This window comes from Culicoides brevitarsis, chromosome 1 (genome assembly GCF_036172545.1).
Source record: "Culicoides brevitarsis isolate CSIRO-B50_1 chromosome 1, AGI_CSIRO_Cbre_v1, whole genome shotgun sequence".
In the NCBI taxonomy this organism is placed as follows: domain Eukaryota; kingdom Metazoa; phylum Arthropoda; class Insecta; order Diptera; family Ceratopogonidae; genus Culicoides; species Culicoides brevitarsis.
Genome location: NC_087085.1, coordinates 1,469,372 through 1,493,159, shown reverse-complemented (window position 1 = coordinate 1,493,159; position 23,788 = coordinate 1,469,372). Strand labels below are relative to the sequence as shown.

The 23,788-nt window shown below is 27.2% G+C and overlaps 5 protein-coding genes across 5 annotated transcripts in view; 2 read left to right on the top strand and 3 right to left on the bottom strand.

The window, feature by feature from the left end:
• Positions 1-1,878, top strand: part of LOC134827922 (serine/threonine-protein kinase Genghis Khan) — a 57,155-nt gene extending 55,277 nt beyond the window's left edge. Inside the window, 7 exon segments of the mRNA XM_063840812.1 lie at positions 253-363; positions 505-690; positions 766-859; positions 932-1,076; positions 1,137-1,206; positions 1,267-1,370; positions 1,465-1,878. Coding sequence (XP_063696882.1) covers positions 253-363; positions 505-690; positions 766-859; positions 932-1,076; positions 1,137-1,206; positions 1,267-1,370; positions 1,465-1,581 — 827 coding nt within the window. The 3' untranslated portion in view covers positions 1,582-1,878.
• Positions 1,879-4,294: 2,416 nt separating this feature from the next.
• LOC134833443 (inositol-3-phosphate synthase) lies at positions 4,295-6,703 on the bottom strand. The gene is made up of 3 exons (XM_063847762.1): positions 6,534-6,703; positions 4,673-6,076; positions 4,295-4,617 (listed from the first exon to the last, which is right to left on the bottom strand). The coding sequence occupies exons 1-3, from the start codon at positions 6,639-6,641 to the stop codon at positions 4,522-4,524; spliced, it is 1,608 nt and encodes a 535-aa protein (XP_063703832.1). The 5' UTR covers positions 6,642-6,703; the 3' UTR covers positions 4,295-4,521.
• A 1,262-nt stretch (positions 6,704-7,965) lies between these two features.
• LOC134828004 (mitochondrial 2-oxoglutarate/malate carrier protein-like) lies at positions 7,966-10,939 on the bottom strand. The gene is made up of 3 exons (XM_063840936.1): positions 10,791-10,939; positions 9,057-9,573; positions 7,966-8,938 (listed from the first exon to the last, which is right to left on the bottom strand). Exons 1-3 carry the CDS (start codon positions 10,853-10,855, stop codon positions 8,579-8,581), a joined length of 942 nt encoding a protein of 313 aa, XP_063697006.1. The 5' UTR covers positions 10,856-10,939; the 3' UTR covers positions 7,966-8,578.
• Positions 10,940-12,042: 1,103 nt separating this feature from the next.
• LOC134827540 (DNA polymerase delta catalytic subunit) lies at positions 12,043-17,896 on the top strand. The gene is made up of 4 exons (XM_063840229.1): positions 12,043-12,179; positions 12,237-14,061; positions 15,229-16,535; positions 17,741-17,896. Exons 1-4 carry the CDS (start codon positions 12,100-12,102, stop codon positions 17,835-17,837), a joined length of 3,309 nt encoding a protein of 1,102 aa, XP_063696299.1. The 5' UTR covers positions 12,043-12,099; the 3' UTR covers positions 17,838-17,896.
• Positions 17,897-17,946: 50 nt separating this feature from the next.
• Positions 17,947-19,216, bottom strand: LOC134827541 (ADP-ribosylation factor-like protein 1). The gene is made up of 4 exons (XM_063840230.1): positions 19,112-19,216; positions 18,825-19,041; positions 18,480-18,717; positions 17,947-18,422 (listed from the first exon to the last, which is right to left on the bottom strand). Exons 1-4 carry the CDS (start codon positions 19,113-19,115, stop codon positions 18,339-18,341), a joined length of 543 nt encoding a protein of 180 aa, XP_063696300.1. The 5' UTR covers positions 19,116-19,216; the 3' UTR covers positions 17,947-18,338.
• Between the last annotated feature and the right edge of the window lie 4,572 nt (positions 19,217-23,788).

The window sequence follows — 23,788 nt, the reverse complement described above, 5'->3', positions numbered from 1 at the left end:
AATTTGAAAAGAAAAAAATTAATATGTAGTAAAATTTTTTTAAAATGTGTAAATTTTTGAAATTTTTATTTAAAAAAAAAATTATTTCATTTTAATTTAATTTTTTTTTTTTATTTTTTTATAAATATTTTTTTTTAATAAATTTTTTTAGCTTAACGAAGTCAGGCTTGAATATTAAAAATCTTTTGTAATAACAAAATTTTCTTTTAATGAAATTGAATTAATTTGACTTTATTTGTCTTTTCGTCGTAGGTCAAGGTGAATTCCTTTTAGTATTTCATACGCTGGCTATTTACGTGGATCAGGAAGGACGCAAGTCACGTGATAGAGAAATTATGTATCCCGCTGTACCGACACACATAAGTAAGTTTGATTTATCTCTCTTTTTGCCTTGTGTCGCTTTTTAGGCATTCAATACGGCGATTCGTCGCGTAATCCCCTCGTAATCCGTCGTCGTATATTTTATTTATCGTCTTGTGTGTGTGTGATTTCTTCTCTTTGCAGCTTATTGCGACGGTCATCTTCTAGTCTTTTCGGAAACCCATCTCGACGTCTTCAATACGCAGACTGCCGAATGGGTGCAATCAATTGGTCTTAAACGATCTCGTCCACTTAGTCTTAATGGAAATTTAGCGTTAATTCATCTTAATGAATCACCCGTAATTGTTTATTTAGCTAATATGCATACAAGTAAGTACCTTCGTTGCGAGGCGAAATGCCGTGAAATCGATATTTAATGTCTGTGTCGCATTTATTTATCATTAGGGGAGCTATTAAATACCTCATTATGTGAACGCGACGGAAGAGCAAAGCCAAAAAGACGATTTTCCCTTCGTGAGGGCAACAGAACTGTACGATCGTAAGTAAAATTTGGCGATTATCGCGTGGCTTATCGCGAAAATTAATTATTTTTTTGTCAAATTATTTGCAGAAACACCGATAGACGATCGAAGATGATATCCGCACCGACCAATTTCAACCACATATCGCATATGGGCCCCGGAGATGGCATTCAGAAGCAAAGACTGCTAGATTTACCTACAACTATAGAGACTGCTGATCAAGCAAATTCACGAGTAAATATTTTTTCATCATTTTTCATTGAAAAAATTTTAAAATTTTCAATTATTTAACAGACTTCAAGCTTACGCCATGCCCCAATTCCTCCAAAGGCTCCTCCAAGACCAATTAATCCATCATATAACGGTAAAAAATTAATTTTTCTTTATAAAAACCAATTTTAATTAATTTTTTTAATGATTTTAGGAGCAAAACGCGTTGCGCCATCAAGACCACGTGAACAACCGCCATCCCTTCCGAGATCCCCAAGTCCTTTGGGAAGCATGTCTTCATTACATGACGTTCTAAAAGTAAGAAATTTCCCTTAAAAAAAAAATTCAATAAAAAAATTAAAAAAAAAAATTAAAATTCTCATGAAAAACTCATAAAAAAAATTCTTTTTAGGTCGTCGACATGCACTCCGAATCTCGTCAAAGCGTGGCAAGCAATAATTCGAGCTCCGTATCAACTCCGCCGTCTCCCGCAGCAGGAGATAGATTAAGTTCAAGTTACGATTCGTAAACTGAAAAAATACGTAAAAAAAATTTTTACATAAAAAAATTAAGCAAGTGCAATATTTATAAATGTCGCTTTTTTCTCAACCATGCAATGAACTGGAATGGACATTTTATTTTAGGAAATTGCTTGCTTTTTAACACAAAACCACACCTAAACACAAAAAAAATCAATTATTAGAAGTCAATACAAAAAAAAAATGAACCAGAAGAAATATTTAAAAAAAATAATCAAAAAATGTGATTTTAAAAAATATTTCGAGATTTTACCAGATTTTTATTTTAATTTTAATTATAAATATATATATATATTGTGAGTCTTATATTTATACAACATATATTTTAGTGTTTCGTCGGATTTTTTTTAATTATAAAAAATTGTTTTAATTTACATTTATAATTAATTATTAGAAAAAAATATATAATTTATATTATATTATAAAAAAAATAAAGCACACATATAAAACACACATGTCAAACTCAAAAAATATATTTAAAAAAAAGTATTTTTTAATTTTACTTTTATTATTTTTTGTACATAAAAAAATAAATGAACAAACTACACTAAACACAACTTTAACTAAATAAATAAATTACTTAAAAAAAATAATTATTTATGTTAAATTTTAACTTATTCTTCTAATATACTTTATTTCATAGGAATGAAAAAATCTTGTAGAATGTGTATTATTAATTAATTAAAAAAAATGTGTATTTATGCCTATATAAAAAATCTAAAAAAAAAATACTTAAAAAAATCTATAAATAATCCAAAAACCAAGCTCTAAATAAAAAAAAATAATTAAAAACTAAATAAAAAATTAACTATTTTTATTTTTTAAGTGTATCTCTCTACTAAACTAAACCTATTAATTATTATAATTATTATTAATTATAATTTAAAAATTTAATTTAAAAAAATAAAAATGCATAAAAATTGCAATAAACTCAAAACAGTTAAAAATATCAAAAAACTATACAACACACTTCTAAAAATATATTAAAATATAAAATTAATTAAAAAATTAATATTGTATAAAAAAAAACACAAAATCGAAATGAACAAACGAAATTTATTATTATTAATTAAAATTATATATATATTTATTAGTTTTTAAGTTAAATTAAATTAAATTCAAAAATATAAGAAAAAAATATATATTTTGCAAGTTACTTGATTCAACTTTCTTCGTGATGATTGCTTGTTCCAACGGTTTGTGCTTAAAACAGTTACGTTAAATAATAATTTTTGACAAAAGTTGAATCAGCGCCAGATAATTTCTTATTTCGTTTTTTTTTTTGAGTTACCAAAATTTCTCTTCCTCCTAAAAAAAATAAAAATAAATGTACTGAAAAAACGGTCGTCCATGAAATTCCATAAAGATATACCAAAGTTTTAAGTTTTCTTTGTCTCTTTCTCTCCATTATTAATAAATAAACATGAAATATATGAAACGACCGATTTTTGCTTTTTAAACAAACATAACATAACATTTAAAATAAAATAACAACAAAAAATAAACCAATATTGAAAGAAAAATAAAATAAACTATTATACACGTTATTTCTCGTCCGTATACAAGAAAAAATTATTATTATTATTATCATATTGAATAATAATACTAAACTATATGATATAAAAAAAGTTGAAATGACAATATTTAGTGAGTTTTTTGCTACAAATTGTAGTATATAGTATTTACTCCTTATGATAATTAACAAAAAAGTAAAAAAAAATAATTAAAAAAATAAATAAAAATAAACAGTTTTAAGCATTTAAATTTAAAAATAATCTAAAAATATTAACAATGCATTATTAAATGAAAAGTTGTAACAAAATGAAGAAACGAATGAAACAAGAATCAATTTGCAAAAGTTCACATTTACATGTTGAATAAATGAAAAATATAATAAAAAAATAAATGTGTTTTTGTTTATTAAAAAAAAAAAAATAAATAAAAATTAAACTTCTAACCCCAAAAAAGGTAAATATTGATTTTATTATTTTTAATTTTTTTTTATTATTTTAATTCGCTAAATTATAATTTTAATTTATTATTTAAAAAAACCATAATTTAAATTTATTGAATATTTTTTTTAATATATTTTTGGTTAATTTGTTATAAAATTTTTTAAAATATAAAAAAATAAAATTTTATATGTTCATAAATTATTCGATGAAATTAATAAAAAAAAATTATTTATAAAATTTTTATTTAAATTAAATAAATTCAAATTTGATTCTTTTATTAAAAAAAATGTTTAAAAAAATTATTATATATTTTTGGTATATTTTTATCGTTAAAAATTTAAAATAAGAAAAAAATATACCTAATTTATTTTTTTTTATTTTAAAAAAATATTAAAATTTAAATTAATTTTTAACCGTCAAAAAAATAAAGAAAATTTCAGGTAATTTTTTAATATTTTTATTTTTTCGGGGTAAAATAAAAAAAAATTAAAAATAGGTATAAACATTTTTTATTTATTTTTGGTAAAAATTTTTTAAAATATAATTTTTTTTTTTGTATGTTTATAAATTATTCGAATTTTTAAATAAAATAATTAATTTAAAAAAAAAATAAAAAAAAATTATCTAAAAAAATTATTTTAAAATTTAAAAAAAATAAAATTTTTTAAATAAATTTTTCATTAAAAAAAAAAATTAAAAAAATTATTTTAGGATCCGTAAAAAAGAAAACTCATAAAAAATTGCTTGTAAATATATTTTTTTATTCATTTCAAGTCTCTAAGTTCTACAGTACACATATAATATATATCATTACAATAATTGCCATTAGAAAATTAATTTCTTCTGTAAATACATCAAAATTCTTCTCTTTTTAAATGATTATCGTAATTCACACATCGACGCTAATTGCAAGGTAGGTAAATATTTGACACTTTTTTTCAGTCATGGGTTCTTATTTTTCATATTTTTAATTATTTAATGCACTCCATTCTTTACTTTTACCGCATCTCCGTTCAAAGTAACTTTTCCATTCGTCATTTTTTTGTCGGTTTGTTGCATCGAAACCTCAAACTTTAAAAAAAAATCATTAAAAAATCGATTTTTATAAGAAAAAAATTAAACTTACTCTATGTTCGAGTGCCATATGGGTATTTGGAGGCAAACCAACACACGCTTTTAGGATATTTTCAATTGCTGCACGTTGTCGGAACAACGAATTAACCACTGGAGTGCCTTTTGGCACGAGAGGCGCCTTGCACAAGTACGACAACAGCGAGAGAATCGACTTGAAAGGCTTATATCCCGTCATTTCTTGCGTTTTAACGGTAATCCGGGTGCAAAGTTCGCCTAAAATGACCAAATCCAGAATTAATGGCGAAGCTAAGAGAGAATCTTCGCACGTGTTGTGAATGACAAGCGTGTTATGACCTCCCATCATGATCTGACTCGTGTATTCATCCATCGCGCGTTTACTATCGCCGACATACGGAACGTATTTGATGACCACACAATGATCGGGATGCTCATTTTTCTCGTATAAAATGCTGTTGGAAGCTACCATGTCGTCAACGACGTTACTTTTGGAAATTTCCTTCGACCGGAAGGTTTGCGGTGCTGAAAGATTCTTTCCGTCGTTGTTGCCCAAATGATTGTAACTGACAATGGAGGTCGGTTTAATGCCGGCACTCACGAGAAAATCAACTAAAACGGATTTTAGCTTCGTTTGTCCCGATTTGAAGTCATCTCCAGCGATAAAAGTCCCGTGACGTTCCGCCATCTCGATTACTCCGGGCACAAAAGTGTTTTGCGGGGAGCCATTGATGTACAAACAACCTTCCGCGATGGAAGCCATGGCAAAAATGGTCGATGGCGAGATCTCTTTCTCGTTTTTCTTCAAAGATTCCATCAATTCGTCGTAATTCGTGTTCAGTCCTTCACGAATTTCGCTAAATCTCTCCGTATTTGCGGTCCATAAGACAATTACCTTCTCCGCGCCCGTTTTTTCCTTACAATCTCGAATATCCGCACGGATTTTTAGGAATTGCTCATATCGGGTACCCTCAATGATGTTATCCGCTCGATCAGATTGGTTCGCGGCGATGAAATCCGCGTCGTAAATCGATGCACGTGGCACCATTTTTGACATTTTTTCGTAAACTTGGTCTTGAATCCCGATATCTAAGACTTGTGCTCGTCTCATGGCGTCTCCCAAACTCATTTTGCTGATGTCCCATCCATCCAAGATGATGTCATCGGGGCTTATCATGGGCAAAATATCCTTCATTGGCACAAAAATGTCCTCTCCTTGCTCATCACTGCCAATTAAAACAGTCGAAGCTTGTGTAATTGACCCATACCAATTAGCTTTTTGCATGCCGGTTCGTGTTCGCCATTCAAGTTTATTCCGATTAGCGATCAGAGATGCTGTCAAAGTTGATCCATTGTTGCCGCCCCATCCAACGAGCATCAGAGCTGTCTTCGGAACGCTCGTTTCTGTGCAAATTTTGAGCGGAACATCACGTGGCTCTACCTGAAAAAGGGAAAAATTTAATTTTTTGCCTTTAATGATGCTCGAAAAATGTCATTGATAAGCTCGTAACGACAAAAAATGATAAGACGACAACAGGTAGTGTCGAAAAAATTTGTAAATTCTTATCAGAATAGAATGTGAATGACTCAGGAGACAATGCACCAATTAGTGAAGCGATAAGAAACGATAATTACTTTCAGTCTAGACCCCTTTTCATGCTAATTGAGGTTAATAATCTCCAAAAAATACAAAAAATGCTTTTATTTGGCACTCATTTCCCCTTTTTCGCATTTTTATGGTAAACAAACACTTTTCCCGACCTTGACCTAGAGACTTCGAGACACATGTTTCCATCCCGCCATTGATTTCCCAATGAAAATTACATCAATTTGCACGTTCACGGTAATAATTTATCGATTTTGACACGTAATTAAGTGGTTTTAATACCAAAACTCACCGTTAATTTTCCATCGATCGTTTTCACGAGTGACGTGTTGTACGTGTAATCTACTTCGATGTAATTTTCGGTGTACTTGACGCGAGTTGAATTGACTTTTAATGACATTTTAAGTGTTTTCGGGTGATTTTTGATAGAAAATGCAGAAAAAAATGATGTTGCTTCACGAACTTCTTGAACGCGAATGTCCTGAGTGCATTTACGGGCCTTTGTTTTATACCGAGCCGGGACAAGCATGCGCACAATGGGTGAGTTACCTGCTGTCATTCATAGTTTTTTCTTGTCGTACGATGTTTGGAATGCAATATGCAGTTCCGGCTTTTTGTTTTGTGTTCATTACGGTTCTTATCTTAAAGGTAATTAGAGCCGGCAAAGGAGGGTGACTCACTTTTAATTAAATTTTTAAATTTTTAGGTTTAAAGAACTTTAATTCTTATTTTCAATGAGATAATTTTTTTATTTTTTTTTATTTCTATTTTATTTTTATTTATTTATTTTTTTTTAATGAAATAAAGATTTTTTTAAAAATTTTTCCAAAATTCATAAAAAATATTTTTTAATCATTTTTTTTGACTTCATACTTTCAAGCTTATTCATCAAAAAATAATAATTTTAACGATTTTCAAATTTTTAACGATCATTTTTTTTTTTTGAATTGAAAATTTTGCAAAAAAAAATTTGTTTATCTTATACCAAAAATATTCTTAAAAATTTTCATAATATCGAAAAAAAATTTTCTGAAAATAAAAAAAATACATAGTAGAAAAAATAACATTTGACAAATTAAATTTAAAAAATTTTTGAAAAAATAATTCTTAAGAATTTTTATATGAAAATCAGAAAATTTTTAAAATAAAAAATTAATTAATAATTAAATTTATTAAAAAAAAAAATATTTTAAATTTATTATTAAATTAAATTTAAAAAAAAAAATAAATAGACATCAATGAGTTTTTCCACAATTTTTTTCAACGAATGCGTTCAAGTTAAATAAGATGGATTATTCGATTTATCAAAAAACATCATAAAATGTTAAAATATATCATAAAAGTCAAAAATTTTATTTCTTAAAAATTTTTATCAAAAATAACTAAAATTTAAATTAAAAATTTAATTTTCTAAATATTTTAATTTTTTTCCAAATTTTCCAAAAATTTTACCTTAAATTTGGAACTTTTAAAAAACTGTTAAATTTAATTAAAATACAAAAAAAAATGTTCACCCTATAAAAAAATCTCTTCAGAAATTTTCCATCGAGTTCAAAGAAACTTGTTGATAAGTAATTAACTTACAAATTAGAATAAAATTTTAATGAATGAAAAGCAAAAGTAATTAACTTTCATTTGAAATAAATATTTTTTTTTATTTTAATATTTATTTATTTACACTCGTTTTAATTTTTTTATTAGTACAACGTTCGAAAAGAAAAACATTTATCCTATTTTGATACATTTTTGTTCTTTTTATTTATTTTTACTAACTTTGGTGAACCAAAAACTACCAGAATAAATGCAGTTTGTTTCAACAAGAAAAAAAATGTTTATTTAGTAATTTTTTTATAGAAAAATAAATTATTTAAAAAAAGTGCAGGAAAAAAAAGTTGTGTAGAAAAATAAAATAAAATATTAAAAAATAGTTTTAAGGAATATTTCAGTAGATAAATTAAATATTTAAAAGAGGAAATTCTTGGTTCTGTATTGTCATTTGTTTTTTTTGTATCGTTTGTTGATATTTTTGTAGATTTGTGTGTGAGGAGTATTTTTTTTATGACTTTCTATTGATTTTTTATACATTTTCAAACGTTAACGGGCCAACAGCATGAGCACGTTAAAAATAGAACAACATTTAATTTTACTTTTCTTCGTGTAATTCTTTGTAACAAACAAAAAAATACTAAATTTTCACTTTTTTCGCCTAAAAATGTGCAATGAAACGGGAAAATGTTCGACATTTATCCCAATTTCTCCGAAAATAAAATTAAATCTAGATATTTAGAACACTTTTTTTTTGCAATAAGGAACACGCACACACACTCCGTCGACGATCTACAACCCGGATGATGTCGCATTTTCGTCTTTCAGCACAAATTTGTTGTAAGCTGTGTTCATTTGCTCCATGAAAATAAATGTAATGACGGTATGTGGTCCAAGACGGCAATAGTACGGCGTGAATCCCTTCCACAAAGCGAACAATCCCTCGTGTCTCACGACTTTGATGAGCACATCGACAGCTCCTTTGTATTCGGGTTGTGCCCCAGGCGCCGTTTTCATGTTTTGAATGCGAGTTTTGGCGATATCGACGGGCATTGAAGCTGCTGTCGTCACAAATCCTGAAATCATTGAAGCGACAAAGTGCAAGCCGATGCCTTCTTTCATATTGCATTTCTTCACGAGAGCTTGTTTTGCCTAAAAATACAAAAAATTGTGAAAAATTTTAAAAATTTCGAAATGTCAATTCAAAAAATGACCGTTAAAAATTTGAAAATCGCTTTTTTGCTAATTCAAACGGAAAAAAATTCCTTACTTGAGTGTATGAGGACAATTGCGCCGCATTTACGACCATTGCTCGTCCCACAGTTGGTACACATCCACGCCACAGCGTAACTAAGCCCTCTTCACGCACCATTCGCGATAAAGCGTTAAAGACTCCCGTGTAATTGCGACGCTCGGCGACAGGTAATCTTCCATCAGCTGTCATTCGGATGAGCGAAACTTCAGCTGGCGTGCCAACAAATGCTCCAACAGCGCCTGCCATCATTCCCAAACCCATGGAAACGAGCAAATTTGGCGCGGCGCCCGTTGATTTGCGATAATAATCATTCAAGCCGGTATAAACGCCCAAACGAGTCGTCGTGTAGGTAGCTTGACGCAACAAAGCAGCTCCTAAACCCTTGTAAATGCCCGAAACGCCTTCCGCTTTGATGATTTTCGTGAGAGCATCGAAAGTGTTTTTGTATTCTTTCTTTGCGCCGCCAACGCCGGAAATTTGCATGCGAGTTTTCACGAGATCGAGCGGCTGTACGATGCAAGTTGCTCCCATTCTACAAGAAAATAAAATAAATGTGATTAAAATTTTTTAAATAAAAATATTTTTAAAATGAAAATAAAAAAATAAAATTAAAATAAATTTAAAAAAATAAAAAAAAAATAACAAGAACATTGAAATAAATTTAAAAAAATGAGAACAAAAATTAAAAACAAAAATAAAATGATTCAAAAAAATATTAAAAAAAAAAAATAAAAAAAAATTATAAAAAAATATTGAACGAGAATTTAAAAAAAAAATTAAATTTTAAAAAATGATTTAAAAAAAAAATAATTTAAAAAAAATAAAAAAAAAAAAAAAAAAAAAAAAAAAAAAAAAAAAAAAAAAAACATTTAAAAAAAATCGTATGAAAAAATAAAATAAAAAAATTTAATTAAACAAAAAAAAAAAATATTTTAATTTAAATAAAAATTTAATTAAAAAAATGAATAAAAAATAAAAAAAAGTTCAAAAAATAATTTATAAAAAAATTAATTAACAAAAAATAATAAAATTAAATAAAATATTTTAAAAAATATTAAAAGAAAAATTTAAAAAAAATAAATTATTTCAAGAAATCGAAAATCAATCATCGGTTGCCATGCATTTCCGAGACAACATGTTTATCTATTTCATTAAAGTTCAGTCGGTAATTAGTGAACACACGAGAATTCCATTCATCTAGCACAAAAATATACATAAATGGAGAATGCGTGAGTTCGTGACGTAACTCCCGAGTTGTAAATAAACACATAAAAATAGATTTTTGATAAAGAATCTATCAAATTTTGAGTCTTTCTAGAAAATTATTGCCGAGTTCGTCCCATTAAAAAAATTGTTACATAAAAGAAGAATCAATTTTTGGGAACAATTCTTGATAAAAAAAATCACCCGTGTATTAAGTGAAGGTCAACGCACATGACACGAACAATCGCCGTTCACGCGAAACTAAATTTTTTATGCAACCAAAAGTAAAAAATCCAATAAAAGAAAGACGAGCGAGAAAAACAGGAAATCGACCTTGGCAATACTTTTCGCTCCATTTATTCGGAATCCGTGACGACAACAGGTAGTCAATGAACTGCAGTTGCGTCTCTCTCACGAAAGTTGCAAAAATAGATGCAATTTTCTATTTTTGTCTCTCGTCCTCCTCAGCTGTGTCAATGTCGTCGTCGTCGTCGTTGTCGGTGCACGTAAACCAAAACAAAATCGCGGAAGTGAATTTGGACTTACCCACTGCCTCCTCCAAAGACATATTGCAAATATGCGGGTCTCTTGTGTCCTTTCTTCTCTGACATCGTGAAGAGTTTTTATAGAGTTGAACGAAAAATTTCGAGAAATTCAAGAAGAAATTGTGCTCGTTGAACACCGTCACCGCTCGCTTTGACGGAAAAATTACTACTGACTGAAGAACTTGCTCTTGCTCATTCGAGTTTTTTAAATGTCAAAAGTGTGAGAAAATTGTGTTTCGCAGTGAGAAAAAAAAATTGCGAGAAATTTTTTAAATTACAAATTTTTATTAAATTTAAATTATTTTTTAATAAAATTTTGAAAGTTTTTGAGAAAAATTAATTTTTCTATTTTTTTTCAAGTTTTTTTTTTAATTTAATTAGAGTGAAATAATTTTAATTTTTTTAAATCATTTTTTCTAATTTTATGTGAAAAAAGTTTTTTTTTAAATTTAATCCATTTTTCATAAATTTTAAATATAACATTTTAATATATACATTTTAAATATAAGTAATTATGTTTTTTAAATTTAATTATTTTTTTTTATTAATTTTAATATTTTAATTAATATATTTTTTACAAATTATACCCATGGAGGTACGTTTAACTTTCTGATTAATAAATTTCTTAAATTTTTTTTTCTTTTATTTTAAAATATTTTAAATTCAATTTAAAGTTAATTTTCTCAAATATAATAATTTTTTTTTTATTTTAAAAAAAAAATTTTTAGGCTTGCAAATTTTTAATTTATTTATTCATAAATTTATTTTTTTTAAATTCTTATGAAAAAATTACATAATTAAATTATTTCTCAAAATAAAAATTGGTAAAAAATAAAATTATGAACAAATTAATTTAAATGAAAATTTTATAAAATATTTTTTTTTTTTTTTTTTTTTTTTTGAGAAAATTAACTTTAAATTTTATTTTGAATATTTTGAAATAAAAGAAAAAAAATATTTAAAAAATTTATTTATCAGAAATTTGAATTTGAATTTTTTCACATAAAATTAGAAAAAATTAAATATTTTTTTTATTTTTTACTTCGATTTCATACTGATTAAATTAGAAATAAAGACTTGAAAAAAATTAGAAAAATTAATTTTTCTCAAAAACTTTCAAAATTTTATTTAATGAATTAAATATAATAAAATTTTGTAATTTTAATTAAATTTTCAAATCGCAATTTTTTTTTTTCAGTTGCGAAACGAGAACTTTTGACAGTAAAGTCACAACATTCAAAAGGCGGGATTTAGTTCAAAACCCCAATTTTCTGTCTTTTTCGTCATTCCAAAGAATTATTTTGTAAAAAATGATGAACAAACGCAAGCCTCTGTCCCAATCGACGGGCAACAAACAGCCAAACACTCCAACAAACGCAAAAAAGTTCAAGTAAGCCCAAAAAACCTTCAATTCCTCATTCCTTTCTAACAATTTCACAACTTTCAGATCCGCCGAGGATGAAGAAGAAGAATTCGCGAGTCAATTCGAAGCAGAACTCGCCTCCATGGATCTCGAAAATGCCGATAATCAAGATTTTGACGCCTTAATGGGCGAAGGACCTGAAACGCAGAACAAAAACACAAAATGGTGTCGTCCCGCGGCGCCAGATTTCGATCCCGCAAGCGACTCCATTGTCTTTCAACAACTCGAAATCGATCATTACATCGGAAATCCGCTGCCTGGCATGCCGGGATGTCAAATTCCGCCCGCTCCGATCATGCGAATGTATGGCGTGACGATGGAAGGGAACTCGGTTTGTTGTCATGTGCATGGATTTGCGCCTTATTTGTACATTGGAGCGCCTCGAGGATTCACTCGCTCACATTTGTTGCCTTTTAAGAAGGCCTTGAACGAAGCTGTGTTGAAGGACATGCGCTCGAATCGCGAAAATGTGCAGGAAGCGGTGCTCGATGTCACAATTGTCGAGAAAAAATCAATTTTAGGATATCATGGGGAGGAAAATTTTCCATTTATCAAGATAACTGTGACACTTCCGAGACTCTTGGCGGCTGTAAAGCGAATTTTGGAGAAGCAAATCGTTTATTCGGAGATGGATTTCCAAGATTGTCGCGCTTATGAGTCAAATATCGACTTTGACATTCGTTTCATGGTCGACACGGGCGTCGTTGGATGCAGTTGGATCGAAATCCCAGCAGGACAATGGCGAAAACGGGTCAAAGGAGGCTCGCCAGCGCCCGAAAGTCGTTGCCAAATCGAAATTGATTGCGGATTTAATGCTTTTATTGCTCACGAACCGGAAGGCGAATGGTCTAAAGTCGCTCCGATGCGGATTTTGAGCTTCGATATTGAATGTGCGGGTCGCAAAGGCATTTTTCCCGAAGCAAATCACGATCCTGTCATCCAAATTGCGAATATGGTAATCCGGCAAGGCGAAACGGAGCCATTTTTGAGAAATGTGTTCACTTGGAAGACTTGTGCCCCAATTGTGGGCTCCCAAGTACTCAGTTTCGACAAGGAAGAGCAACTTTTGGATGCTTGGGCGGAATTTGTACGCGAATGTGACCCCGATATCTTGACTGGATACAATATTAACAACTTTGATGTTCCTTATTTGTTGAACAGAGCGAAACATTTGAAGGTAAAAAACTTTGATTTCCTCGGAAGGATCAAAAATATGCGTTCAGTCATCAAAGAAACTGTTTTGCAATCCAAACAAATGGGAAAACGCGAAAATAAATCCGTAAATTTCGAAGGACGAGTTCCGTTTGACTTACTTTTCGTCTTGCTCCGTGACTACAAGTTACGTTCATACACCCTGAACGCTGTTTCCTTCCATTTTTTGCACGAACAGAAGGAAGACGTGCATCACAGCATCATTACCGACCTCCAAAATGGCGATGAGCAAACCCGGAGACGTCTCGCGATGTATTGTCTCAAAGATGCGTATCTTCCGCTGCGATTGCTGAACAAACTGATGTGCATCATTAATTACATGGAAATGGCAAGAGTCACAGGAGTTCCGCTTTCGTGTCTTTTAACGCGGGGACAACAAATTAAAGTCGTTTCGCAACTTTTGAGGAAAGCGAAGTCAGCGGGATATTTGATGCCGACTTATGCGGGACAAGGAAGTGATGATCAGTATGAAGGAGCAACAGTTATTGAGCCGAAACGTGGTTATTATGCTGATCCGATATCAACTTTGGATTTTGCGTCGCTGTATCCGAGTATCATGATGGCGCACAATTTGTGTTATACGACTCTCGTTCAAAATCCAGCTCAGATGGGAAATGTTGGGCTAAAAGAGGATCAGGTAAGAAATTTTTTATGAAAAAACATAGAAAAAATGAATTATGAATGAATTAGCAAAAAGGCAATTTTCAAATTTATAACGGATATTTTTGAATTGACATTTACAAATTTTTGGTTAAAATTTGAAAAAATTTCTCAATTGAAAGATATTTTAAGATAAAATCTTCAAAAAATTGAAGTAAAAAATTTAATATTTTAAAAATTTACTTAAAAAAGTTAAAATTGAAGTTCATCAAAAATCATCAAAAATTTGAAATGTCATTTCAAAAAATTTCCGTTAAAAAAAATTAAAAATTGATTTTTTGATGAATTCAAACTAAAAAAAAAAATTTATTTTAAATGTGATTTTGACTTAAAATTTTCAAGTTTATGATAAAAATTTGAAAAATTATTTCGATTTAATATCAGTTGAGTCGAAATCCTTAAAAAAAATTGAATTTATTACTTCATTTTTTAAACATTCAATTCAATTAATTTTTTAAATTTTTTTCAACTTTTCAAAAATTTAATTCAATTACCTAATTTTTTAATTTATTTTTTTTTTAATTTTTAAAAATTATTATTTTCGAAAAAAAATTATTTTTTTTTAAATTTTTACTTTTCTTGAAAAAAAAAAAATATATCAAAAAATTCACATGTCAATGCAAAAAAAATCAAATTAAATGATTTTTTGATGATTTTTAATTGAAAAAAATTATTTTTATATTTAATTATTTTTAAATGTTTCAACTTTTTTTTTTAATTTTTGACTGAAATTTTTATTAATTTCGTCGATTAAAATTTCTTTGAGTCAAAATTAAAAAATATATCAAAATTTTGAAAGCTTTTTCAATTAAAATTCTATAATTGTTATTTTTTTGAGAAAACTCGTCAAAAATTTTAAATATTAATTCATAAAAAGATCGTTTAAAAATTTAAAACAAAGATTTTCAAACTAATTAAAGCAAAAAAGTATTCGAAATGAAGAAAATTAAAATTTTCTTAAATTTTTTAAAAAAATTTTGACTTAAAAAAGCTCCTAATGACTCTAAAAAAATTTTTTCACTGAAAATTTATTATTTTTCTTCAAAAACGAACAAAATTTCGTAAATGTCATTTCAAAAAATTTCCGTTAAAAATTTGAAAATCACCTTTTTGCTAATTCAAACTTACCTCTTCCAACTTTTAGGTAACTCGTACCCCCGCCAACAACGTTTTCGTCAAATCCTCCGTTCGCAAAGGTCTTTTACCCGAAATTTTGGAATCTCTTCTTGCTGCTCGTAAGCGTGCCAAGACCGAATTAAAGAACGAAACTGATCCCTTCAAACGCAGCGTTCTCGATGGTCGTCAATTAGCATTGAAAATCTCCGCAAATTCCGTTTACGGCTTCACAGGAGCACAAGTTGGCAAATTGCCATGTCTCGAGATCTCGGGAAGTGTCACAGCTTATGGACGAACGATGATTGAATTCACCAAAAATGAAGTTGAGTCTCGTTACACGATCGAAAATGGATACAAAAATAATGCTGTCGTAATTTACGGCGACACTGACTCGGTAATGGTGAAATTTGGCGTAAAAACTCTCGAAGAAAGCATGGAATTGGGCAAAGAAGCTGCGGATTACGTCAGTGCGAAATTTGTGAAACCCATAAAATTGGAATTTGAGAAAGTTTATTACCCCTATTTGTTGATCAACAAGAAGCGATATGCCGGTTTGTACTTTACGCGACCCGATAAATACGACAAAATGGATTGCAAGGGCATCGAAACGGTTCGTCGTGATAATTCGCCGCTCGTAGCGAAAGTTATGAACACTTGCTTGCAAAAATTGTTGATCGATCGCAATCCCGATGGCGCAATTGAACACGCGAAACAAGTTATTGGCGACTTACTGATGAACAAAATCGACATTTCCCAACTTGTTATCACGAAAGAACTCAGCAAATCCGATTATGCCGCGAAACAGGCGCATGTCGAACTCGCCAACAAAATGCGCAAACGAGATGCCGGCACAGCACCGAAACTCGGCGATCGAGTGCCTTACGTGATAATTTCCGCAGCGAAAAATACCCCGGCATACGCGAAAGCTGAAGACCCAATTTACGTTTTGGAAAATTCAATTCCGATCGACACGAATTATTATCTCGAGAATCAACTTTCGAAGCCGTTGCTGCGGATTTTTGAACCAATTTTGGGCGAAAAGGCGGAATCGATCTTGTTGAGAGGCGAACACACGCGTCACAGAGCAGTTGTTACGTCGAAAGTTGGAGGTTTGGCGGCATTTACGAAGAAAAAGGAAACTTGTTTGGGATGCAAGGCAGTTTTAACGAAGGATTACGAGAAAAGAGCCGTTTGTCAGTATTGTGAACCGCGTGAAGTTGTCTTGTATAGTAAGGAAGTAAAGGCAGCACGAGCGTTGGAAGAGAAATTTTCACGATTGTGGACTCAGTGTCAACGTTGTCAAGGCTCGTTGAACGAAGAAGTGCTTTGTACAAGGTAATTTTATGAAAAAAAAAATTAATAATGCATGAGAAAATTTTTAAAAGAATTTAAAAAAAAAATGAAAAAAATTTTGAAAATATGTTTTTTTGTAAGAAAATTTTTTTTTCTGTTTCTTCAATTTTTTTTTAAATTTAAATTTTAAAAAATTTTAAATTTTTCAATTTAAAAAAATGATTAAAAAAATAAATTTTTCTGTTGTTAATTTATTTTAAAATTTTTTTTAATTCAAAAAAAAAGTTTTAAAAAAAAATTTAAAATATTTTTTTTAAATTTTTTAATTCAAAGATCTAAAAAAAAATTAAAAGATTATAAAAATTTATTAATTAAAATTTAATTTTTTAAAATGTTTTAATTTTTTCAATGAGAAAAATATTTTAATTTTGTGAAATTTTTTAGGTAAAAATAAATTAAAATTCTTAAATTTTCAAGCAACACAGAAAAATATTTTTAAAGAAAAAACTGAATTTTGTAAAATAATTAAATTTTTAGAAATATCAAAAACGTTTTAAGTTTCAAAGAATACAGAAAAAAATATTTTTAACCAAAAAAATTTTTTTTTTCACTGCAAATTGGTTTTTTCTTTGAATTTTTCTAAATTTTGTAACTTTTTCAAAATTTTTTATCTTTTTTTTATTTTATTTTTTTTTTAATTTTTTATTAAAATCTTTATTTTTGAGAAAATCATTTTTTTCTTGTTAATAATTAATAATATTTTCAATAAAAAATAAATTATTTTTAAAATTCAAGAAAGACAAAAAAAATAATTCTGATAATTCTGAAAATATTTTTGAAAATACAAAAAAAAATATTTCGAACGAAAAAAAACTCAATGCAATTTTTTTTTTCTTTGAATTCTTTAAAATTTTATAACTTTTTCAAATTTTTTTTTTTGTTAAAATAAAACATTGTTTAAATGTTTATTTATTTCGTGAGAAAATCATTTTTACTGTTTAGTATAAAATTATATATTTTGATTAAATGATAATTAATTTTGAGTGAAAAAATTAAATTTTAGAAAATAATAAAATTTTATAAAATATAAAAAAAAATATTTCGAACGAAAAAAAAAATTTAAATCGACAAAAAAATATTTTTATTTTTTAACTTTTCTTAAAAAAAAATATTAGACTAAAAATTTTCTCTTGCTGAAGCCTGAAAAATAATAAAATAAATTTTAACTATTTTTTTTTTAATTTCAGCCGTGACTGCCCAATCTTCTACATGCGAACAAAGATCCGAATGGAGTTAGAAACTCAAGAAAAGCGTGTTGAACGTTTTGGATTGCCAGATTGGTAAAATCCTCCAAAAATTTTTGTTTTGTACTGTTATTTTCTCAATAAATTCACTAAATTAAAAAAAAATCGTTTAAATTTTAATTATATATTAATAATATTTTTTTTACTTAATACACTTGGTCTTATTTTTTACTCTTTCATTTTTTTATCAATGTACTTTTTTTCAATTTCTTTTTTTTTATAAATTATCTCATTTTTTCGTTATTTTAAGTCTATTAACTCAAATTCAATATACAAACGCTATATTTAGACAGGACGAGAACTCAAAAACTTAATTAAATGCAAGAAGAGGCATCCTTTTCAAACGAATTTTTGGAAAAAAATGTGCTCGCGAGCGAAATAGCAGTCCATTTGTGGTAAAAAATAATTTTTATATTATATTTGTTTAGATTAGAATTAATTTTACGGTAATTTTCATGCGAATCGGGGCAAATGAAGATGCAACATGGGGGGACTGTACAAATTTTTCGGTTATTATTTGTCTAGTTTGGTAGTTGCCTCACTATTTCCTTGCTTGTAGTGCATTTGCCAGCCAATCCATGGCACTGTCGAGTCCTTCGCCCTTCGTAGCTGATGTCTTAAATATCTAAAAATTCATTTTTTGCAGCTTTTTGGGTCGAAAACTTAAATTTTCATGACTAACCTGGAACGTTCTATTTTTCAGTTGATCAAGTCCGAGCGCCTGATGCACTTCCGCGACACTCAAACACCCTTCCATGTCTTGCTTATTCGCTAAAACGACTAAAATTGCACCGGCCAGCTCCTCTTCGCGCAGCATATAGAGCAACTCGTCCTTCGAGATCCCTATTCGATCTTTGTCGGCACTATCAACGACGTAAATTATCGCATCTGTATTGCTGTAGTAACATCGCCAATAAGGTCTGCAAGCGAAAAACGGGAATTTTTTATGAATCAACGTCACATACGTGTCTTTCGCATAACTGGAGCACGAAAAAAAAACAACACCGCCACATAAACACAAACTCACCTGATACTCGTTTGTCCGCCCAAATCCCACACTTGGAACTTGAGATTTTTATACGTGACTTGTTCTACGTTGAAGCCGATCGTCGGGATTGTCGTAACTACTTCGCCGACCTGCAATCTGTATAAAATTGTTGTTTTTCCTGCGCCGTCGAGTCCTAATATCAAAATTCGCATTTCTTTTGAACCGAATAATCCGCGAAACATGCTCACGAGGCCACCTGAGAAAGGAAAAGAAGAAAAAAAGTGAATGTCAAGCATCGATTGGGGAGGAAATTATTGAGAAATTACCCATTTTTGTTGGATTTTTTGATAAAAATATGGAAAGTTACTAATTTTTATTGACAAATTTCGGATTTTGCCTTTATGCTAATTCAGTTCATGTGAAACTTGAATTAGTAGGAAAGTGAATTGATTGAATTAGAAAAAGGTTAGCCAAGTGCAAAATTTAAATAATTTCAGTTGCGTTCATAAAAGGGCTCAAATTAATAATTAAATTAAAAATTAATTAAAAAAATATTTAAGAATAACTATTTGAATTAAATTAATTTTTACACTAATTTTTTTTCTTCGGAAAATATTTTTAATATTTTTATCATATGAAAATTATTTTTAAAATTCTTAAATTTATTTCAATTAAAATTATTATTTTAATCTTTTTTTAATTTTAAAAAATTATTTTAAATTAACTTTTAAATTAAATTACATATTTTTCACATTTCCTTTAAAATTTTTGCTAAATTAAAAAAAGGAGTAGTTTAAACATTTTCAAAAAATAAATAAAAAATAAAATAAAAAAAATTTGTTAAATTAAGATTTTTTAATTAATTATATTATCAATTATTTGAATAATATTTTGTTTAATATTTTATTTAATAAGAAAAAAATAATAAGAAAAAAAATAATTATTTTATTTAAATTTATAATTTTTCAAAATAATTATATTTAATTTTAAAAAAAAATAACTTTATTTATTTTAAAGAGCAAAAATTTAAATTTTTTGAAAATTAAATTGAGAGTTTGATTTTTTTTTGAATTTTTGTGCCTTTAAATTAAAAAAAAATTATAAAAAAAATAATTAAATATTTAAAATTAATTAATTAAATATATAAACATAATCAAAAATATTAATTAATTAAAAATTATTAATTTTAATTAAAAAAAAAATTAATTAAATTTTATTTATAAATTTAAAAATTAATTTAAAAAATATGTTTTTATTCTTTTAAAAAATTTTTAAAAAAATATTTTTTTCCAATAAGAATTTCACCCATAAAAAAATCCAATCCAACTGCATCTCTCGCTCATTCAAATATTCCTTCATTTTTGTGACAATCACATCATTCTGAACTTGAACAGGTTTTAAAAACAGGTATCACATACTTACTACTCGCTACACCGTATTCTCATTTCTCCTCTTTTTTTTCTTCCATTCTACACTCTTTCACGATCATTATGCACATATCGTGTCTCGTTTCAGGTATGTACGCGCGACGATCAACATACTCCATTCACATATCACAAAGACAACTTTAGTCTCTCGTGGACCACGGAGTTAAAAGGACTTGCTGCGATTTCGCCTTTCAAAACTAAAAAAAAAACATAAAAAAAATAGCTGAGTAGAAGTAGCTTAAGAATTGTGTAGACGACAAAAAAAGAAAAAAAAGTAAATAAAAAAATCGCTACAAAACAGTTACTTAAATATATGTTGAAAATATATTTTTTTACAAATGTATTCAATATTCATAAATTTTTAGTAAAGATACGAAAAAAGTGATAAAAATTTTAATTTTATGACAATTTATTTGAATATTCTTCGACTTCTTTTGTCTCCAACATACATACGAAACATGCACGTGTTGCCTCAAAAAAAAAAAGTTAAAGCTCAGTGTTAAAGGTGTTTAGTGCTTAAAAAAGAAAAAAACTGCAAGCAAGTGAATTAATAAACGCGACAAGAAATGCCAGAGATGATGATTATTTGGTCGCAGTGCAAAATAAAAATAAATTGACATCATGTTCGGAGAGAAAAAAACAAGAGGAAAAGCATTTTTAGCATCGCCGAGGAAAGCAAAATAATAAAGCAAGAGAAAAAAAAAACAAGAAATATATTTTAAAAAATTTATGTTACAAAAAAGAAATTGACGTTATTTTGTCATACGAACGAAAGTGCAACGTGGAAGGAGCTCGAAAAGTGGTACAACAACGACAATTTTTATTTTTTTTTTGTGTACAAGCAGCAACATATATAAAATAATAATCATAATAATAATAAACATAATTCGAGAAGAAACATAAGGCAAAGTGCTTGTGGCTCTTCTTGTCACACCGCAAATTAATGTACGGAATTCGTTGATGAGGAATTTCATAATAATTATTATTCAGAGTGTTTTTGCAGGTGAAAAGTGTAAAAAATTGTGACATTTATAAAAATATTTTTATTACACAATTTTTCGTTTTCTTAAAAAAAATAATATTTTTTAATATTAATAATAAAATAAAAATCATACTTTTTTTCAAGATAACAAAAAAAAATAAATAAACAAAAAACGTGCTTGACTTATAAAATATAAAAAAATATATATAATAAGAAAACAGAACAGTAGTCGAGTTGTAACATTTGTTTTTACATATCACGATCGAGAAAACAGTTTCACTATTTATTTCGTCTGGAAAACATTTTCAACTGCGATACATTACATTATTATTACATTTCAACTTCTTTAAGGTGAGTCAAGTAAATTAGATTTATCGTGTATATCATGTTGCTTTTATTTATATTTTTTACCTTTTAATTTATTTATAATGGAGTTTAAAGTTTGTCTGGTTTTTTTTTGTTTTATGTAGTATAAGATGTGATAAAAACGTTGTTGTATTTATTTTATAATGAAAAAATGCGGAGAAAATGAGAAAAAATGTGTTCACTAATGTTAATCGCTGTTTATCATTATTTTTTCTTAATTGCGGTAATTATTGCAACATTATTATTCTTATTAATTAATGTTAATTTTTTATTGAATTAAATTTAAAATGATTAAAATTGTATTGTTTGTTTAATTTATATGAATAATTAAAAATTTGTAATAATTTGAGTAAAATTTTAATTATTTTTTAAATTTTATGTAATAAAAAAAAAGATTTATTTTTTTATTTAATTTAATTAAAAGTTTATATTTATTTTTTTTTTATTAAATTATTTTGTTTAAAAAAAATATTTTGTTGATTTATATTAATTAAAAAAATAATATTAATAAAAATTTTAAAATATATAATATTAAATAAAAAATTATTTTAATATTTAATGAAAAAAAAAATGAATAGCAATTATTAATTTATTAAAAATTATTTTTATATTAAATCTCAGTATCATCTATCACAGTAATTTTTAAATATAATTTTCAAAAAGTTTATTACTAATTTTTTTAAAATTAATGGTCAGAAATTAATAAAAATCAAAATTATTTAAACTCAAAAAAAATAAAATAAAAAAAAATCATAAATAAAATCAAAAAAAATTCAAAAAAAAAAAAAAAAATAAATAAATAAATAAAAAAATAATTCTTAAATTATTTGAATTTTAATATTTAATTAAAATTTATAAATTATTCAAAATTCTAAAATTTGTACCAATAATGTAATATTAAATTTTAAAATAAAAATCAATATTAAAATTTTTATAAAAATAAAATAAAATATATTTACCTATCATGAAAAATTTGATTTTAGAAAAAAATTTATTTATTAATTATTTTCTTATTTTGTCAATTATTTTTTTTTTTAATTTTAAAATTAATTTTATTTTTTTAAAATTAAAATCTTAATATAAAAAATATTTTAAAATTATATATAAAAAAACTAAAAATATTTAAATACATAAAATAAATTTTTAATACCCTCAAAAAAATTTTTTTAGAATTTTTTTTATTTATTTTAAATTTTTAAATTATTTTTTTTTTAAATTTCACATAAATAACTTTCTTTGACATTCAAAATAATTAACAACAAAAAAATCAGTTCAAGTGTAAAATAAATTATTTTCGTTAACCTCATTTAATGCAATTAATACCTGATTTCAGCAACAATGTTGCCACAAGAAAAATACAAAATTTATTTAATTGCATGACATATAATGTCACTGAATATGGTTGCGCACGGCATGGTTTATAACTCTCAATAAATAATAATAATAAAAGAAAATAAATTAAAACTGATTGCGATATTCTGCGATGCGTTCCCCGTTGTGGTTTCTCTCTCTTAAAAAAAATAATAAAATAAAAATAATAAAAAAAGAAAAAAAATAGACTTACATAGGCAAAGTTATGACAGATCAGCGGGGATGTATTAATGACTTCTTTTCTCAATAAATTAATTTTTTTTTATTTAAAATTTCTTACAAAACTGGATGACGAACAGCGATTTTCAACAATTGGTTGCGTGCGTGATTTTTCGCAACATTGTCTACTCCGCACGAGATATCGAGCCTTCTTGAACAATAAATCATGATAATTGAAAGAAAAAAGTTAAAATGTGTAACTGCGGTAGCAGGAAATTTATGCAGCTAATTTTTTTTGTGTGTTCGGTTCTAAAGTTCCGACATTCTTCTTCTTCTCGAAGAGAAATATTAACAAAAAAAGAATTTTTTTAAAGTTAGTTATAAAAAGCGGATTACCAGAATTTATTGATGTAAGAAAAAAATAAACATAAAATAAGCGATTTTCGAAGAATTTCTTTATTCAATCAGCCGAACAAAGCGTAAGCGGAAAATTTATGACAACAATCGGATTTTTCAATGAAATTTATGCAAACTCTTATCTATTCGTTTCTGTTTATTTTTTTGTTGGAGAAAAGTAAAAGCTCCATAACTCGCGGTTGTTATCTACAAGACAAATGACGCGTGCCGTATTTTAACGAAAGAAACATTTTACCACCAAATTATTACAATTTACTTACAAAACCGAGAAAATATTAAAA

Excerpts from the sequence above, each read along its gene's own strand:
- LOC134833443 (XM_063847762.1), bottom strand. The coding sequence starts at position 6,641 with ATGTCATTAAAAGTCAATTCAACTCGCGTCAAGTACACCGAAAATTAC. Across the intron at positions 6,077-6,533 it reads CGATCGATGGAAAATTAACG|GTAGAGCCACGTGATGTTCC; the intron begins GTGAGTTTTGGT and ends TCCCTTTTTCAG. Across the intron at positions 4,618-4,672 it reads ATATGGCACTCGAACATAGA|TTTGAGGTTTCGATGCAACA; the intron begins GTAAGTTTAATT and ends TTTTTTTTAAAG.
- LOC134828004 (XM_063840936.1), bottom strand. The coding sequence starts at position 10,855 with ATGTCAGAGAAGAAAGGACACAAGAGACCCGCATATTTGCAATATGTC. Across the intron at positions 9,574-10,790 it reads GTCTTTGGAGGAGGCAGTGG|AATGGGAGCAACTTGCATCG; the intron begins GTAAGTCCAAAT and ends ATTTTCTTGTAG. Across the intron at positions 8,939-9,056 it reads AATTGTCCTCATACACTCAA|GCAAAACAAGCTCTCGTGAA; the intron begins GTAAGGAATTTT and ends TTGTATTTTTAG.
- LOC134827540 (XM_063840229.1), top strand. The coding sequence starts at position 12,100 with ATGATGAACAAACGCAAGCCTCTGTCCCAATCGACGGGCAACAAACAG. Across the intron at positions 12,180-12,236 it reads ACAAACGCAAAAAAGTTCAA|ATCCGCCGAGGATGAAGAAG; the intron begins GTAAGCCCAAAA and ends CACAACTTTCAG. Across the intron at positions 14,062-15,228 it reads TTGGGCTAAAAGAGGATCAG|GTAACTCGTACCCCCGCCAA; the intron begins GTAAGAAATTTT and ends TCCAACTTTTAG.
- LOC134827541 (XM_063840230.1), bottom strand. Across the intron at positions 18,718-18,824 it reads GGCGGACAAACGAGTATCAG|ACCTTATTGGCGATGTTACT; the intron begins GTGAGTTTGTGT and ends TTTCGCTTGCAG. Across the intron at positions 18,423-18,479 it reads TGAAAAATAGAACGTTCCAG|ATATTTAAGACATCAGCTAC; the intron begins GTTAGTCATGAA and ends ATGAATTTTTAG.